The sequence below is a fragment of the Tiliqua scincoides genome, chromosome 5, assembly GCF_035046505.1.
Source record: "Tiliqua scincoides isolate rTilSci1 chromosome 5, rTilSci1.hap2, whole genome shotgun sequence".
In the NCBI taxonomy this organism is placed as follows: domain Eukaryota; kingdom Metazoa; phylum Chordata; class Lepidosauria; order Squamata; family Scincidae; genus Tiliqua; species Tiliqua scincoides.
Window position 1 is genome coordinate 95,426,401 of NC_089825.1, and position 16,543 is coordinate 95,442,943.

General features: G+C 44.3%; 3 protein-coding genes across 3 annotated transcripts; all 3 read left to right on the forward strand.

Annotated features, from left to right (window-relative positions):
- Positions 1-405: 405 nt before the first annotated feature.
- LOC136652408 (olfactory receptor 10A4-like) lies at positions 406-1,350 on the forward strand. Its single transcript, XM_066629345.1, has one exon. It carries the CDS (start codon positions 406-408, stop codon positions 1,348-1,350), a length of 945 nt encoding a protein of 314 aa, XP_066485442.1.
- Positions 1,351-6,140: 4,790 nt separating this feature from the next.
- LOC136652409 (olfactory receptor 10A7-like) lies at positions 6,141-7,109 on the forward strand. Its single transcript, XM_066629346.1, has one exon. It carries the CDS (start codon positions 6,141-6,143, stop codon positions 7,107-7,109), a length of 969 nt encoding a protein of 322 aa, XP_066485443.1.
- Positions 7,110-15,109: 8,000 nt separating this feature from the next.
- On the forward strand, positions 15,110-16,060 carry LOC136652410 (olfactory receptor 10A7-like). The gene has a single exon (XM_066629347.1). It carries the CDS (start codon positions 15,110-15,112, stop codon positions 16,058-16,060), a length of 951 nt encoding a protein of 316 aa, XP_066485444.1.
- Positions 16,061-16,543: the final 483 nt, after the last annotated feature.

The window sequence follows — 16,543 nt, forward strand, 5'->3', positions numbered from 1 at the left end:
GCAGCAGTGACAGTGAAGGAAAGGCCAGCCTTGCTTTGTGCAAAGCCTTAAGTTACTGCAAGTCCTTCATTCATTCATATAAGTTCCATCTCTAATATATTCATTTATGCAAATTTATTCAAATTTTAAATGCAAATTAAATTTTTTTCCCAGCTCCTGACACAGTGTTGGAGAGATAATGTGGCCCTCCTGCCAAAATGTTTGGACACCCCTGCACTAATGTATAATATATTAGTATACACTAATGTATTTGACTGTGTCTTGGCCTTCAACAACAATGATGAATTCCTCTGTTCAAAGGGGAAGAAATGGATCTTGATTATGATGACAACAACGGAGGGAATTTGAATTAGGATTGTAAGGTGTCCTTCACTATCAATTACTTCAGATATACCGTCAAGTGATATGGATGGTGGGAATCACTCACTTGTGTCTCAGTTCACTTTTGAGCCTTTATCGGACGCCCAAGCCATAAGGATCATCTTATTTCTACTGATGCTGGCTTTAAACCTTTTGACCCTGGTGGGAAACATCTTCATCATAATTGTCACTTTGATCAGTCCTGCCCTTCAGTCTCCTATGTATTTCTTCCTTAGGAATTTATCGTTCCTTGAGATTGGTTACACTTCCACAGTCATTCCCAAAATGCTGTCAAACTTACTGTCCGAAGACCCAAGCATTTCATTCATTGGCTGTGCCACACAGATGTATTTCTTTAGCTCCCTGGGAATTGCTGAATGTTGCCTGTTGGCAGCCATGGCTTATGATCGCTATGTGGCGATATGCCACCCCTTGCACTACACAGTCATTATGAACCGGGTTGTTTGTCTTCTGGTATCAATAGCATGTTGGCTCATTGGCTTGTTGGTGGTTGTAGCACCAATCACTTTGATATTCACTCTACCCTTCTGTGAACCCAAAAGAATCAACCACTTCTTCTGTGACCTTCCCCCAGTCCTGAGACTGGCCTGTGCTGACACTTACAAAAATGAGATCACCATTTTCACTGTGACTGTGGTCTTCATAATGCTCCCGTTTGTGCTCATCCTGGTCTCCTACATTCGCATCCTCCATACTGTCCTGAATAGGTCCTCAGCCACCAGCAGAAGTAGAGCATTCTCCACTTGTTCTTCCCACATCACAGTGGTGACTCTCTTTTATGGGTGTGCAGTTTTAACATACCTAAGACCTAAATCTGCCCATTCGATGGAAGCTGACAAAGTGCTCTCGTTTTTTTATACTGTTGCTTGCCCTGTGATGAACCCGTTAATCTACAGTCTCCGAAACAAAGAAGTGAAAGACTCTCTGAAGAAACTGGTGATTAGAAGAATCTTTTTCTTTAGAACTTAAAAGGTAGTCCTTAAGGTTCTAAATCGAGTTTGATGAGATGACAACTAAGAGGCTACATCTCATATGACCCTGTTGTTGTTTTTCAATCCTCTGTAAGTTTTAGAGCATGAGAACTGGTTTCCTACATTTCAGGCAGTTTTATAGTTTTGTGATGGGAATGGCAACTGCAAATGAAGGAATGTCATGCAACCTATCTCCAAGCCATGTCCTTTGCAACAGATTGCTGAAGGAGGGGGTGATTGTCTTTCACTGGAGATCTTCAAGCACAGGGTCAACAGGAACCTGCTGGAGATATAGGGGGATTTCCTGCTACTGGCAGGGGAGTTAATGACCTTGTGAGTCCCTTCCAACTTTAAATAAAAAAAATTAAAATAGACCTTTGAGCGTTCTTCCCAGTGTCTTCCTTCTAGATCCATTTCACCTTGATTTCTATATAAACACATCTGGAAAACTGTTACAAGGCTTCAGAATCTATATATATTCTTCAACTGCACAAAGTCCATTACAGAAAACAGTGAAGGTATCATCATGGTTCAGCCAAAGTGAAGAATGTTTAAATACAATTGATTTGACTGGAAGAGCTATGCACCTCCTTAACAGCCTAATTCTGAGCTGCCCGGCGCCCAGAGGACAGCGGAACTGAAATGGCTGCCCCTGCATCCAGTGACTGCTGGGCAGCTCCTGGCTGCACCTTGGGGAAGGGGACATTTGTCCCCTTCTCCCGGGTAAGGGAGGAGGCCCTGCAATGGAGCTACTTGACTGTGTGCCGTCTATTTTGCCAGGAGGCCCGATGCAGGGCTCTAGATCCGGCAGAGCTCTGCTGATCTTGCCCCTTCAGTGCATCTTTAGTTAAGCAAAACCCTTCTGTGCATGTTGGTTTATTTCACTTCTTAAATCCTTGTACTCCTGAACTATAGTTGGGCTCTTTATATCTGTACAGTGAGCCCTTGGTATCTGTGGGGGGTCTGTTCCAGGGCTCCAACATGGATTCTAAAATCTGCGTATAATTTAACCAATGGGGAGCCAGGGATGTGGTGCTGCAGGAACTTATGGGAGGCTGTGCCTGACCTTCTAGAGGTCAGGCACAGCTTCCCAGCCTTTTCAGAAAGCCTCCTGGATGTGAGTGGAAGACACTTCCAGTTTGTGTCTGGATACCCAAATCCACAGATACTGAGCCCATGTCTAAGGAAGGTCCACTGTAAGACCAGTAACAATTTCTTCATATTTCTGGTAGTGTTATTGACAAATGCCAGCCTTTCCCCTACATTTATGTTCTTCATAGACTCCTTGCCTCAAAGGAAACTTTGGAAAATCTAGATGATCCATAAGTCATGGCTTTGGGCTTTAGCACATGTTATCCACTGAAATATATAAAGAAACCAGCATGTTTGATCCCCCAAGAGTTATGTATCTCTTCCTGATTCAATGAGTTTTAGAACTAAACATTCACTCACCTTACTTACACTGAAAGGCTACTCACCATCTTCACATATGGTTATTTATCAGCCTAATCCTAATGAAACACCCTCCCCTCGCTGATGCGCTGCAACCTAAGGAAGACATGGAGGTCTTCTTGAGTTAAGCCACAAAGCTTCCTGGGTGACCTTGGACCAGTCACTTTCTCTCAGCCTCACCTACCTCACAGGGTTGTTGTGAGGACAAGAAGGAGGGGAGGAGCAGCTGTGTAAACCGCTCTGAGCTCTTTGGAGGAAGGGCGGTATAAAAATGTGAATAAATAAATAAATAAATTAAGGGAACATTTGTTTTCTTGGATCTATGTCAGCCATTTTGCTGGCATAGGTCCAAAGAGAGTAAGGGAAAGGAATGGGGGAAAGAATGGGGTAGGATACCGACACAAGTTGCTGCCGCAAGTATCCCCCTCCCACCCCCTTCCTGCCCAAAAACTACCCCAATTCCTCTCCCTCCCCACCTGTTCTTCTCACCATCTATCCCCTCTCACCAGCTTACCTGTACTCCCATATGTCACTGGCTGTGTCAGCAAGCTGCCAACCACACCACCATTTGCAGTGGCAGTTCTGAAACAGGTGTTGGCAGCACTCACAGAGTGTCCCCACAGAGCCATTTACAGCAGTAGAGCCTCGCTCCACTGTCATAAAGCCTAGTTAAGATTGGGCCACTAGTCAACTCCAAGACCTGCACAACCTCTCACCTCCCTAGCAGAATGCAATTCATTAGCCTTGTATTATGGCCTGTTGGGTGTTTCAGAAATTCTATAAGCTCATTTCCAATGGTGGGTGGGTTTGGGGGTTATTACTCTGGGTGTTATTAGGATTCAGGGTACAATCCTAACCAACTTTCCAGCACTGGTATAGTGGTGCCAATGGGACGTGTGCTGCATCCTGCAGTTGGGTGTCACTCACGGAGGCCTCCTCAAAGTAAGGGAATGTTTGTTCCCTTAGCTCAGAGCTGCATTGTCCTTATGTTGGTGGTGGAAAGCACTGACAGAAGGGGTTAGGATTGCACCCTAAAAGTCTGACCTGACCTGTTTGGGATCTGAGGCCTGTCTTGCCATCAACCCAGTTCTAAAGCATGGTACCGGCCTGGGTCATGCTCTCTTGGGAGGCACTCAGTGCCATGTACATGTATATTCAAGCATGTCACATGTCATGCATGTCAATGAAAGATGTAGAAAGGTTGTCAGGCAATAGCTCCATAGTTTGAACGGGCCCTGCTCTGTGTGTGTGTGTGTGTGTGTGTGTGTGTGTGTGTGTTTGTGTGTGTGTGTGTGTTTTAATTCACACTGATGGGTATGTTGTCATAACTCTGATAGAATGGGTGCAAACAAATAGGAAAACTAAAATGAGCATTTAGGGTCAGCATCTCCATTGGAGGTAAGATGACTCCACATACTGCAGTCCCATGGCTAAAATGCCCTGGTGCTATCTAAATAATTGTTTTGGGCATTGCCATCTCAGAACATCAGAAAATCAGAGGTGGGGATGACTATCTTGCGATTCCTCTCCTTTAGGGAAAGTGATAGCAAAATCCTTAGGCAAATGCTTCCCAAGTCAATGGTGAAAGTTCTTTGAAATATGCTGGAGGTTCTGGCTGTACAGCCATGAACAAATCCAGGTCTGATGAAATGATCTTGCTGTGCATGGAGTAAACTCATCTTCATCAATGACAGGGACATCAGTTAGTACATATGAGTGCCTATGGCTGCAGTCCTATGAACACTTTCCTGGGAGTAAGCTCCATTGAGCACAATGGGATTTGACTTCTGAGTAGGCATGCATAGGATTGTGCTCTATGAGACCTTTTCTGGTTATTATTGGAGCAGTATCCTAAACTTCAGCTGGATTCAGTTGTGGACCTGTCATTAGGTCTGATGGGCCAAATGCCCCAGGCGCAAGCTGCTAGGACCCCATGGAACCCTCTCTGAGGCTTCTGATGGGGTCGGAAACTGTGCTTCTGGTTTTCTGGAAGCGCAGTTTAAAGAGTTGGGGAATCTTAGAGAGACTTCCTCGACTAAGGGCTAAGGTCCTCGACTAAGTGGGCTAAGGTCACGCAAGGCTTTGTGAGCCTCAGGTGAGTAGGGGGAGTGGATTTTTGTGTGGCAGGGGCAGTGACGGCCGGGGGGGGCGCCATAGTGGACCTTTGCCTCAGGCACAAGGCTGGGGAGCTCTGCCGCTGACTGGATTATCCTGAAACACACACAAACTTACTGCCACTAGTCACAGAGTTGGTGGAGCTGGTTTTTTAGGCAGGATCATAAGTCACTGTTGTCACAATTCTGTAGAAGAGAATGAATGTTCTTTGTTTCAGAACATACAATCTGTATAGTTTCTCTTGCATCTCTTCACCTGGAAGATGTTGGGTATGTGTCTCCCAGAGGGAGAAATTACCAATAATAGATGCCAATATCTTCCATTTGTTACTTTGAAGTTATGTGTGTTTGCATCCAGTCCCCATGTTCCTCTAAATATCAAAACAACAAACTGTTGGAGGAAAAAAAGAAGCCCTCCAGTGGCAGATTTTGAAATGCACCAGGGATGAGATTCCATGCAGACATAAAAGCACCTGTTTGTCACAGAGAATACATTGAGCGTTATTTTTTTTCTGGTATACTCTACTTTTCCAATATTTAAGATTGAATATGAAGATTAAATAATAATGTTGGAGCCTTATCATTCATCATAACATGAGTCGAGGATTTTGATCTACCTATTTCTCAACCTATCTCATTTCTGTAAGTAAATTCAGGCACATATTCTTTTCTGTCATTGGACAGAAGAAAAACCAGGCCTGGCTGCTTGAACAATAGTGAAAAAAATCTCAATTTCATCCATTCTTCAAGTTAAATGAATACATGTATGGCAGGGTTAAGAAGGAATCTTTATATTCTTGGTCTGAATGTTCATACTCCTTTTCCCTCTGTCTCTTCTTAATGCAAAGGCTGAAAAGCAAAAGTAGGAATGCTGATGAAGCCAGGGATGGAAATGTTGACAGAGCTGAGTTGGTCTCAACTAGATGTGAAATAACAGACAATATGAAAGTCTTATATGAAGGGGCATGCAATGAGTTGTGCTGTATTAAGAAGCTTTTCTCCTACCTGTAGGACAGTAATTGTCCAGAGATGCAATGGAACCCCCTTTCTTTTGTGAAAGGCTGACTGTACACCTGTTCTCAAAGATAGAGGAAGCCATTTATTGTGATATGCAGAGGGTGGGGAACTCTAAAACTCTGTGTTACTGCAGATAATTTTTCATTTCAAAAATACTGAAATATGTGCATCCAAATCCCTCTCTTTTTTTCTTGCTTCCTCAGACATGGAAGACTCTCAAGAACTTCAGTGGAGAAATTACACAGAAGTGACTGAATTTATCCTTCAAGGATTTTTAGACTTCCAAGAATTTCAGGTTTTGCTCTTTGCAGTAATATTAGTGGTCTACGGAGCGACCATAGTGGGAAACAGCCTCATCATTGCTGTTATAAGAGCCTGCTCGACTCTACACACCCCAATGTATTTTTTCCTCCAAAACCTGTCCTTCCTGGAGCTCTGCTACACTTCAGTCACTGTCCCCAAGATGTTGGCTGATATTATGATGGACAGCAGGAGCATCTCCTATCTTGGGTGCCTTGTACAGATGTATTCCTTTGCTCTGTCAGGGTCCGCTGAGTGCCTCCTCTTGACAGCCATGGCATATGACCGTTACGTGGCAATATGCCACCCCTTGCATTATTTTCTTACAATGAGCAAAAGTGTGTGTGTGGGACTTGTTGCTGGGTCATGGCTGAGTGGGATTATTGTCGCTCTCATTCAAGCAATGCTGATGGTCAGGTTGCGGTTCTGTCAATCCAACACGATTGACCACTTCTTCTGTGACATTGTGCCATTAATCAAACTGGCTTGTGGGGACACCTCCGTGAATCAACTTGAACTTTTGGTGGTGATTGTATTTGTGGGGGTGATCCCCTTCATGTTGATCCTGGTCTCATACGTCCGTATCATCTTCACTATCCTCACAATGTCTTCAGCCAAAGGCAGATGCAAAGTGTTCTCCACTTGCTCTTCCCACCTTATGGTGGTCTCTCTCTTCTTTGGGTCAAGCTGTGCAATGTATTTAGGGAATGCGTCCACTCTAGCATTGGGAAGGAGGAGTAATAAGTTTCTCTCCCTTCTCTATGCAGTGGTGACCCCTATGTTAAACCCTGTGATTTACAGCCTGAGAAATAAGGAGGTCAAAGGAGCCCTTAAATCTATCTTGAGTAGACTAGAGCATGGTTCTAGGCCATGATCTTAAATGGCTCATCAACTGGGCCGAAGCAAAGGAAGCCTAGCCCTGGCCAGTGTGTGAATGGGTAACATCTTGGGGACCCTGTGCATCCCACATGGCATTCCATTACAGAGGACAGATAGGTTTTTAATATGACTAATGAATGAATTGAACATTTCTTGCATCTAACATTGATGCTGTTCTTGAGCTCCCCCACCCCTTGTTAACATGAGCAGAAACACCCTGAGAAAGTTCAGTTGTCTTGGAGAAATTCATTTGGCTTCACTTCAGAATTATCAGTTATTCCCCTTCTAATTCACTTTGCATTTCAGTCCCAAACCTATTACAGATTTGCATTAAAAAGGCCCTTTTGCTCTATTTTTCAATGTTTGACAATCTTGTGACATCACTAGGCCCTGCCTCAGAAGTTTCAGGTTTTTGGATGCACCCAACGTGGCAGCTCTATAAGGCTTTCTTGCTGGTGACACCTACACTGTGAAATTATTTGTCTCTGGAATATGTGGTCAGTTCTTTCCCTCACTGCTTTCACATGCCAACCCAAGAATCTGTTATTCCAGCATCCTTTTGGATGGAACAATAACTGGCTATTTGGTTCTGTTAGCTTTCTATTCCTTCTTTCTTCCTATTGCTGTTGGTACGCGATTTCTTCTGATGCCAATGTTTGTTTCAAAAATTTTAACTACCTCTCTCACTCTATCCCTCATTCTGTTTAAACCAAACACCCTTCTCCTTCCTTCTTTCAGGCATCCTCCATTCTTGCTTTTCTCAGAAGGGAAGTTCCATAGTGTCATTTTGTCTGCCTTTCCCCGCAGAAAATGATTCTTCCATTGAGAAAGGGATGCTGGTTGGGCTGCTGTGCTGTCTGTGAAAAGTGGCTTCAAGTCCACCATCCAAAACCGTCTGCTTCATCTTGCTTCATGATAGATCAGCCTTGTTACCCTGTTAGTCAAAACATTTTCGAGCCCTTTGCAATTTCAGTGAAAAGGATGACCTGGAAAAATGGAGTGCCTTGACTGTTGAAGCCGCCTAATCATTTTGGCAGTTTCTTATTTCCCTCCCTTGAAAATTCTCTCTCCCTTGCCTCTCAATTCACTGTTCTGCTTCAAACTTCATGTTGCTTCAGAAAAAGTAGCCATGTGCTAATGACAGAATTTAAAGCCCTATCTATCAGCCTACAGTTCTTTTACCCAAGAGCTCTTTCTTTTTGTGATGAAAACAGACACTAGCTTCAGGTTGAACAAACGACTTGTGAAAAGTGAAGTGGTTTGAACCTTCTCAGAGCCCAATCATGAACAGTTGCAAATGTGCCATTAGGCACGTTTGCAAGACTTACTGCCGGGCGAGCACCTGTGTTAGCCCAGTGCTGGCTGGCACTGGGCTAGTGCCAGGCAGGCACCCAGCCTCGGCCGCTTAGCAGCGGTGGTCGCACAGATGACCTAGCTGTGGCACAGTAAGTGAGGGGGGTAGGTGGGGAGGAGGAGGAAGCAGGCAGAGGGTGGAGAGAGGGTGGGGAGGAGGTGTGCCGGGAAGGCAGGGAGAAGGCAGGTGGGAGGCGTGCCAGAGAGAGGGAGGTGGGTCCAGTGGAGCTCTGCTCCACAGGATCCTGTCCATTTATGTGGGACTTGGTGCCCTACACAAATGCCTTTACACACCGCTGACCTTTTGGTCAGCAGTAAATTGAGTAGCCCCATTGCAGGGCTACTTCCCTTACCCAGGAGAAGGGGACGAAAGTCCCCTTCTCCCATGGTGCTGCCCGCGGTAGCCCATGGCGCGCAGGATGCAGTGGCAGCAGTTTTTGGTGCTGCCGAAGTTGCACGCCACGGGGTTGGGCTCCCCGTCGTCTGTCAGCTCAGAATCCCCACCACTTTTTTTTCTCCTCAACAGTGGCAGTGCTAGAAGAAAAACAAAACGGTGGCAAGGACAGCTGGGTGGTGGTGAACGTCATTCCATATGTCTGAAAGGAACATTGCAATGTATTTCAGTTTGGTGTACTCATATATATATATATATATATATATATATATATATATATATATATATATATATATATATATATATATATTCCCCCCATATATTGGGTGATACATTCCAAGAGCTACCACCGATGCCCCAAACTGCAGAAAATAGTGAACCCTCTATACAAGTCATTGTATAGACGTGTTACATACAATAAGATAAGTTTATTTTCATAACAACACTTGGATAACATGGCAAGGAAATCAGATAGCAGAGAACTCTAAAGGTCAACTGCTAGTAAACTGGGCCAGCAGACACTCAGAGATGAGTTATGAGCACAATTGGGCAGGAAGGTTTTCACCATGTTACTCAAGAATGACTCACCATGTGAAATGTATGAAGTGTAGTGAACAGAAGATAACTGAAGCTGTGGAAACCGAATCTGCAGACATGGGGGTTCTCCCTCCCTCCCTCCCTCTCTGTGTTTGTGTCTCACGATTGATAATAAAACATTCCTTGTGTGTGAAAAATGTCTTTCAGTCCATTTCCACATGGGCCTAAGAATGGGGGAGCAGCAGGAAGGCTAACTACTTGTGGAGGGTGCTTGTGCCCCTTATTCCCTCTTGCAATGTCTATGACTCTTGACAGGTAAAATATACTGGCCCCCCATGTCTTTTATTTCACAGGGAAATCAAAACTGAATAAACAGCTAGATAGGATAGAAAAACGTTAAACAGTCTTTCTCCTCCCTCCACTGGTCCCCCATCTGTTTGACTTCAAGAACTGCACATCTATATATGATGTTTAGTTAGGTCTTTTCTTCCAGTCATCCATTCATTTATATTTGTCTTCTTTACCTGTTTCTTTAGGGATGCATTACACATTTGAGATTTTTTAAATGCATGCAGCTGCATGTCAATTTCATGCATACTTTCTTGTTCCCTATAAGATGCAAAAAATACAATTTTTGGTCATGTCTCTTCTAAACATATATTTCAGAAATGTAAAATTGGCCATGGGGTCACCCAACATGTTTTCTTTGTGCACACAGAGTGAAAAAATAAATATATGCACATATCTGCCTCAAGAGTAGCACCATAACTCCTAAGAGATTCTCAGCACAACCAATTCATGGCATGATAACAATGGTTCCTAGGTATTTCATGGGGGGGGGTGGAATGGAAGATCAGAAGACCATCAGTGAATGCTGTGGTGTGGACAGCGATTCCATGCTTTGACAGCTGTTTGACAGCTCTGGGAAGAGCAGGGCTAGCTCCACAGCTGTAATCAATCAAGGCCGATGGAGACTCTGGTGGACACCTGAGCTTCATTTGACCTTGATGGGACTTTGAATGGACATAGACTGAAGAAATGGCTCACCTGAGCCTAATTTGGACTTAACACGGGCTAACAAGGTAGCTCACAGCTGAGCTGCATTTTGGATTATGAGACATCCAAGGATAAAAGGCAGCTTCAGAAGGAGCAAAGCTATCTGACCCAGAGGGAACCTGACCTGATAGAGCTACCTGATCCAGACCAACAGGAGAAGGGAATTGCCAGGACTCTACTGGAGGACACAGAAGAGAGGACTGCCAGGACCCTGCTGGAGGAGACACTCTGCTGGAGAGGACACTGCTGCAGAAGAGGGACTCTGCTGCAGAAGACTGGACTGTGCTTTGGAGGCTGGATTGGACTTGGACTGGAGGCTTTGGACCTTTACCCACTAAATTAAGTGGAGTTTTGGGGAGGGAAAGCCTCTGGACAAGAGGACTTGCAGGGAGTGTATGTGTTTGTAGCAATAAATATTGTTAACAGCTATAGATAAGGGGTTCTGTGCTCATTCCTTTGCACACCACAGCTGTTGTTTCTAGAGATAAGGGCTTGTTAATTAGCCCAAAAAGTGGGCATTGGGAGACGGAACATTTTTCAGACAGGATGGGGGGGATTGGATATTTGAATGCTCCACTGTGTGTGGAGGGGAGACTTTGGGAAGGAGCAGAGAAAGTTTAATAAATATGTACAATAGGAAAGATAGGTTGTGCAATTTGAAACATTTTACTATTACAAGCTCCCCAGGGTGCTATTAAAACACAGCAAGCTATAGGGAAGCTATGCCTCCTGACACTCTGAAATATCTCAGAGGGTTTAAGATTGTAAAGGTTAAGTGTGATTCTATAAATTGCTCTGAGAGATGAGGGAATGGAAATGGGGAAAATCATTAAAAAGTCTCTAGACTGTTCAACTTCTGTTGTTTCCACTGTTTGGAAACTAACTTTATAAGCATAATAGCAGAATGGGTAGACAACAAAACCAATTGTGATGAAAAACTTGGAGAATGACAGGATGTTGATCCTTAGGGAATTTAAGAAGATGGTGCATATGTATCAGCAAAGATTAAACAAAATGCAGCCAAATTTGACCAGATTCTTTGGTTTCATTTCCTGAGTTGCTTTCAGTTCTATGACTCTATGGCAGGGGTGCCCAAAACCCGGCCTGGGGGGTCATTTGCGGCCCTCAGGATCTCCCAATCCAGCCCACGAGGAGCCCCCAGTTTCCAATGAGCCTCTGGACTTGCTGGAGCCTGTGCTGGCCTGACGCAACTGCTCTCAGCTTAAGGATGACTGTTTGACCTCTCACCTGAGCTGTGGGATGAGGGCGCCCTCCACTACTTGCTATTTCACGTCTCTGATGCAGCAGTAGCAGTGAAGGAAAGGCTGGCCTTGCTTTGTGCAAGGCCTTTTATAGGCCTTGAGCTACTGCAAGACCTTCATTCATTCATATAAGTTCAATCTCAAATATATTCACATGTAAATTTATTCAAATTTTAAATGTAAATTAATTCTTTTTTTCTCCTGGCCCCAGTGACACAATGTCAGAGAGATGTTTTTTTCCTCTCTGATACAGTGTCAGAGAGATTATGTGGCCCTCCTGCCAAAATGTTTGGACACCCCTGCTCTATGGTAATAGAGAGTATAGTACTCTTCCAAGGATGCAGTGGAGATGTGGTTCATAGTGGGGTCACCTTAAGAATAGTACTTGCACCATACACACAAAGATTTTTCAACTCCTGCAAATGGAAGCAATATTAAATATGGAAGCCTTTTCCTTCTCCGCTTCCATTTTTCTTGAAAAATCTCCTTGTATTTTTTTTTCCATTTCCTTATAAGTCATTATTCAGTGTCTGGTATGGATTGAAAAACTACTAAATAAGAGAGAACCAGAATAAATGTGATCCCCCTTTCAGTACTTGATTAGAATGAGCATAGTTATTGTCACACCCTCTGGCCACTGTTGCCACTCACAGCCACCGGGCTGGGGCAAGTTGCCACAGGCACGACTTGCTAGTAAACCGCCTTGGGGCCAGGAGTAGGTATGGGCAGCTTGGGCTGGCCTTAGACAGTCCTCCAAGGGGGGGGGGGTTAACCTGATCCCCTGCCTTGGTCCTGAGGCTCTTTAAGGGCTCCCAGGCAAACAGCCTTCCCTCATGCTGCCTGCCTCACCACTCCTCAGACTGCTTGCAATCACTGGCCTCCCCGGCTTTATGGAGCTCCTCAGCTCTACCAGGCTCCTCCTCCTTCCTGTTTGTTGGCCTTAAAGGGATACTGGTCCCTGCTCCTCCAATACATTCCCTGGTGTTTAAGCTAGTGGCAGGCAGCTGCCTGCTAGGTCAGAGACGGTCTAGCTGCCCCCCCCATCCTGCCTGTCCTGCAGGACAGGATGTTCTCTCCCCCGCTGAGGAGTGTGGCAGTCCCACCCATGGGGCAGGGCCTGCTGCGGGCATCTCCAGCTGATGAAGTCCCCACCCTTTTCCCTAAGGCAAAGCTGGCTGGCTTTCCTGTATAGTGGGGACTGTGGTCAGGGAGCTGGCTGAGGGTAGGTGGTGGCTGGTGGTGGCTGGCTGCGGGAGGCGGTCAGGGTTTTTTTGGCCTGTCCAGCCTCCCTGTTGGGGTGGTGGCTGCAGCCCCTGCCCTGGTCAGCGTCTGTTGCCTCCTGCTGCCCCCTCTGGAGCAGTGAAAGTGCTGCAGGTCCTCCTAGACTCCTGGAGGACCCCTTGGGGGTTGAGTGCTGCCAAGCCACCTCCCTCAGGTAAGTCAGGGGCTTGTGGGTAGGCTGGCCCCTGTGGGTGGGCTGGCCCCTGTTTATGGATTCAAACATTAAAGTAACATCACTCTTACTTGATGGAAGAAATGGGGAGGGGCAGGGACGCAGAGTTTTTCACATTATATTTATATAACTCATAGAATATGTTCCCATGCTAGGCACTAGTGACATGTAGCTTCACTTGCCATTCTGATAGGCTAAACAGCACAATCGCAGGCACAATGGTAAGTCCCACTGATGTCAGTGAGACTTGCTCCTAAGTAAGTGTGCATAGGATGGTAGACACATTCTAACATGGAACCTTCAGGTAGACAGACTTCAGCCCATAGCATGGATCATCTCAAAGGAGATGATGTAAGAAGCAGCATCTTTACCCAGTGTGCTTTCTTCTACATTTAATTGTGCCCTCCTGTTATACTGATGTGACTAGAGTGACTCCAACAGGAGTGAGTATAATGGATATAATGAGAGCAGGGGTATCTGGCACATCTACAAGAAAACCTTGTACCAGTCACTTCTGATATTCGGCAGCTGGAAGTTGTCTAAGGATCTGAGAAGGTAGGCAAAGAGCTCCTTATCTGTTGGGACTTCTCTGTTGAGTAGCTGTGTAGCAGGCAGAAGCAACAGTCTTGCGGCATGGATTATACAATAGATTTTCATGAACTAGAAAGTCCGAAAAAATAAATGCTTTTGTTAGTCTTTAAGGAGGCAGAAGAACCTTCATTTTATTTAATGGAGTTGGAGTTGCTGTACAAAGATGTGAAAATTCCATTTCAGGCAGTTTTCAAAGGTATTGATATATGCTAATATTCAGATGTATCCTATTAAATATTACAAGATGTAATTTTATTTAGTTTTTAACTTTTATTTCATGTGTTACATACTTCTTGACATTTACTCTTAATTTTAATATTTGCCATTACTCTCATAGCCCTCAGAAATGTACTGATTAAAAACAATGCTATATAAATTAAGAAAAGACATATTTCAACACAGAGAAAAACGGTTGGATTCTGAGCCCTTCTGAGAAAATTCATATTAAGAACATTTTCCCATTTAAAAAGTCCTTGATTTTTTGTAACTATACTAACTAAAAGAACTGATTACAATTTTTTTTTTGAGACTACATCACTAAATACCATTTAATTTTATTAGGTGTGGACAGGGAAGCAGGATCTGGATACAACTGACTCTTGAGAAGTTTTTGCAAAGCAAATTAAATAAGGAAGCTCAAACCACCATCAGTTGAAAATACATTATTCCTGGATTGGTCACTGGGTGGCAGCAGAGGAAAACTAACAGATTTATTTTCTTATAGTGCAGTTCTGTATGTATCTACTCAGAAGAAGTAACTCACCAAGTAAGTGTGGTTGATTTCAGTGGAACTACGCTCAGATAAGTGTACATAAGACAGAAGTTTTAACTTGCTCCTCATCAGCATTGGGTTTTGACTGCCAAAGGCTTCCTTCAAGACAGGGATGCTCCCTTTGCTCTCTCCCCCTCCAAAATGGGAAATCCCTAGTTCCAACTCCAGTCTGCCTTCTGAACATTTCAGAACGAAACTACCTTCTGAACATTTCCAGCACCACGTGCCACTGCAGTCCTAACTTCAGTGCTACTGTGCAAGAACTTGTCTATTCCGTTTTAACTATACATACAGCAATGCAGATGGTCTTTCTCTTCTCCATAAGTTGGAATTGTGATATTTTGGACAGAAATTCTAAGTTTTCTGCACACAAAATCATATGGTCTTCAAATGCCTTTCTTAACCTAGAGGTAACTGTCTCTTTATTAAATCAAGCAGAGGATGATACAATCCTGAAGTGAGTGGGAATCAAATTCTTCAGTGAGGCTTTTGTATACATCTGTGGAACGGTTGACTGTACATGAGGTTCATATATACATATTTCAGGCCCTTTAGAGAAAGAGCTCATTAATTGCCCATGGAAGGTCAAAATAAGAGTAGTGGGTTTATCGTGTTAGGATTTTCTGGCAACCTGGAGGTACAGAGTTTGTTTTTCGTGTTGCTTTTGGCCATGTATACCATGTCGCTGGTGGGGAACACATCGATCAGTGTTATTGTCAGACTTGAGCCTGCCCTTCACACCCCCATGTGCTATTTCATTGCCAGTCTATCTGTGGTGGATATCTGCTACACCTCTGTCACAGCTCCTAAGATGCTGGCAAACTTGCTCTCCAAGGACAAAGCCATCTCCTTTATTGGTTGTGCTGCCCAGCTTTATTTCCTCCTCTTTCTAGGAACAACAGAGTGTTTTCTTCTTGCTGCCATGGCCTACGACCGCTTCTTGGCCATCTGCAACCCGCTGCGCTACACATCCATCATGACAAAGCACCTGTGTGCCTACCTGGTGGTGGGGTCATGGGTCAGTGGGATGGTGCTCTCACTTGGGCAGACCAGCCTGATCTTTGTTCTCCCTTTTTGCGAAGACAACCAGATTGACTATTTTTTTTGTGACATCCCTCCGCTCCTGAAGCTTGCCTGTGGAGATATATCTGTAAATGAAATCACAGTCTTTCTGGCTGGATTGTTAATTACTCTCATCCCATCTCTGTTGATACTAGGCTCTTATATCCACATAATCATCTCCATCCTGAAAATTGCATCAGCAAAGGGTCGACAGAAAGCCTTCTCAACCTGCTCCTCGCACCTCATTGTCATCACTTTGTTCTATGGCTCTGCCAGTGCTATGTACTTGAGACCCAGCTCTAGCTATGTTCTGGAAAATGATAAGTTTTTAGCCCTACTATACTCCATCATCACTCCAACCCTGAATCCCATCATCTACAGTTTGAGGAGCAAAGAGATAAATGAAGCTCTGAAGAGAAGGCTCACTTCAACATGGATCTTTTCAGCACCTAATTCAAGGAAATAAAGTGTATTCTGAGACATTCCAGTTGAAATAGAAATGTATGGATTTAGAGAGAGTTGGAGGATGTACATAGTGGAATTTAAAATGCTTTTGTTCTGCAGTTCTAGAGGACAATATTCACAATAAGCACAGCAGTGGTACTGGTTAAAGTTATACCTAGTTCTAGATGTGTGTGTTGGGGGGAAATCACATTTTGAACCATAACTAGTGGCTTGTTTCTATGTGTATATGCATCACTGGAAATTGCCCTACAAGCTGAATGTGCGAATTGACTCAGCTGAAAAAAAATATTGCGGTGTGGGGCCATAATATCTGATATGCCCCTGTACTGACATCAGGCTAAGAGAGCTCTCAAGTAAAGACCTGCACTAGGCCTTCCCATTGTATCCCATAATGGGCCATGGGTGCTACCACTGCCACTGCAATTGAAGATTCAGCTGGACTGGCCTTGTGGGCCTTCTGATGTGTGTGGGCATTTGAATGGTG

Excerpts from the sequence above, each read along its gene's own strand:
- LOC136652408 (XM_066629345.1), top strand. The coding sequence starts at position 406 with ATGGATGGTGGGAATCACTCACTTGTGTCTCAGTTCACTTTTGAGCCT.
- LOC136652409 (XM_066629346.1), top strand. The coding sequence starts at position 6,141 with ATGGAAGACTCTCAAGAACTTCAGTGGAGAAATTACACAGAAGTGACT.
- LOC136652410 (XM_066629347.1), top strand. The coding sequence starts at position 15,110 with ATGGAAGGTCAAAATAAGAGTAGTGGGTTTATCGTGTTAGGATTTTCT.